At 48.4% G+C, this 1,817-nt stretch overlaps 1 protein-coding gene across 1 annotated transcript in view; it reads right to left on the bottom strand.

The window, feature by feature from the left end:
- The window catches only part of ADAMTS12 (ADAM metallopeptidase with thrombospondin type 1 motif 12), a 284,062-nt gene that overhangs the window by 125,587 nt on the left and 156,658 nt on the right, over positions 1–1,817 (bottom strand). Inside the window, exon 6 of the mRNA XM_019647855.1 lies at positions 250–374. Within this exon, the coding sequence (XP_019503400.1) occupies positions 250–374 (125 nt within the window). The remainder of the gene's footprint in view (positions 1–249; positions 375–1,817) is intronic.

Genomic DNA, 1,817 nt, shown 5'->3' with positions numbered 1-1,817 from the left:
AGAGGCCTGCATTTGACCAGCAAATGCAGTTTATTAACACAGAGACTTTTGTCCTATTTAGCAAGTTTGCTAACTGCCCCCTTACTGGTATGGGAGTCAGGAGTTGTCTAGTTCATAGGAGCTACCTTTACAAATGACCAAGAGCAGCAGAGAGGAGGAGGATTTCATGAGTTTGAACACCTGGCAACCCTTCCGCCTGCCGGCCCTCCCTGCCCTGCAGCCCCTGGCTTCCCATAGGCTCTAGGGTACCTGGTGAGAAGGACGGCCACATCATGGTGGGCAGGGTTGAGGTCGCTCTTGGGGTTGATGCTCTTCTGCCACTTACAGAAGCTGGACAGTGTCTTCTCTGCGTGGTGAACTATTTTCAATCCTTGCTGGAGGAGAAGAGGAGAGATCGGCCGAGGTGAGTTTACTGTGGTCAGGGCCCATCACATTAGTCCCCAGAAGCAGCCAAGGGAGATGAGCTCTGGGCAGGTGCCTCAGACATTCGGCAGGAATCTGGCAGAGGCCAACAGTCCTCTGGTTTAACTTCTGCTCTAAATGCTATTACTTTCATGGCTTCCACTCAAAGAACCTGAAGGGAAAGAACTGCAGGACAAAAATAATCACTGGGACAAGTAGCCCTTGAAGAAAAATTTAAAATATATTAGCAAAGACCAGCAGTTCTGTTTCCTGTGGCTCCCTGCTTCCTAAGGAAGTACAATTCCAAAGAGGCATTTTTATTTTTAATGCAGAATGAACAGATTTTTCAACAAAACCTTCTTCCTTTCATGAGGTATCCTGCAGGGCAGGGGTTACACTGGACGTTTCCTTGCCCATGGTTTCCATCTGTCAAACCAAGGGTGCAGGGTGAGCATCCTTAGAACCAGTTCGGATCACTGGCTGTGTGACAACCATTAGGATGCTGCAGATGCCCCAGTCTGCAGCTTCAAGTGCTCCTGTGTCACCCATCTGGCCCTTGGTTACTGGTGGGGATGGCGGGAGACAAATTGTTTCAGATTGAACTGGATGAACACTTGTCAAATGCGGAAGGAAAAAGGGATAATCAGCTGTAGAAGAATTCCAGTTTCATTTGACTTTCTAAAAGAGAAATGCATTTCCCGTGCCCCATTTCTTTGGGATCTCTCCATAGAGCCATCCCTGGTGCAGGGTGGGTTCCACTTGGAGAGTGACTACCCCCATACCCCCATTGGCCAGCTCTCATCTGAGTCTATTACTCTGGGCTCAGTCCAAGAACTTCACACAGTTTCTACATCAAACTATGAACCTGCTTCTCTATGTTTCTGTAGTTTGTTAAGGCCCACACCCCAATCAAACAAGACCTGAGGGACTTCAGGTGCCTGTTAGAGGCATTCCCAGGCATGCCCCCTCCCCCCCATGCTAATTAACCAACACAGACCACCTTCCTTTCATGAAAACTCAGAAAGGTGGCTCATCACTTGTGAAAACTCACCACACTGCTTAGCATAACGAACAGAAGAAATATTTCATCAATAATCCTCATCATGACATCATCCAGCACAATGATAAATGACAGAGGAGGCGCTCTGGGGGACGAGCTAGGGACAGGGGAGCCAGTCTCCTATTCAGCTAGTCAAGCTGTACTTAGAATAGCAACCCCACCCACCAGAACAAAGGGCCCAACCCACCATAAAGCACTGGCCAGGCAGCATGAAGCCAGAATAAGAGGGAGGACAGGGGAGGGAAAGGAAGAAAAGAGAAGGAAATAAAAGGGAGAGGTGGAGGGAAGTGGGAAGGGCGGAAAAAGAGAAAAGGAAGGAGGGAAACATTTCTTGATCATTTACTATGTGCCAAAA

This window comes from Hipposideros armiger, unplaced genomic scaffold (assembly GCF_001890085.2).
Source record: "Hipposideros armiger isolate ML-2016 unplaced genomic scaffold, ASM189008v1 scaffold_117, whole genome shotgun sequence".
NCBI lineage: Eukaryota > Metazoa > Chordata > Mammalia > Chiroptera > Hipposideridae > Hipposideros > Hipposideros armiger.
Note: the sequence above shows the minus strand (reverse complement) of the source record. Positions and strands in the feature narration are given on the sequence as shown.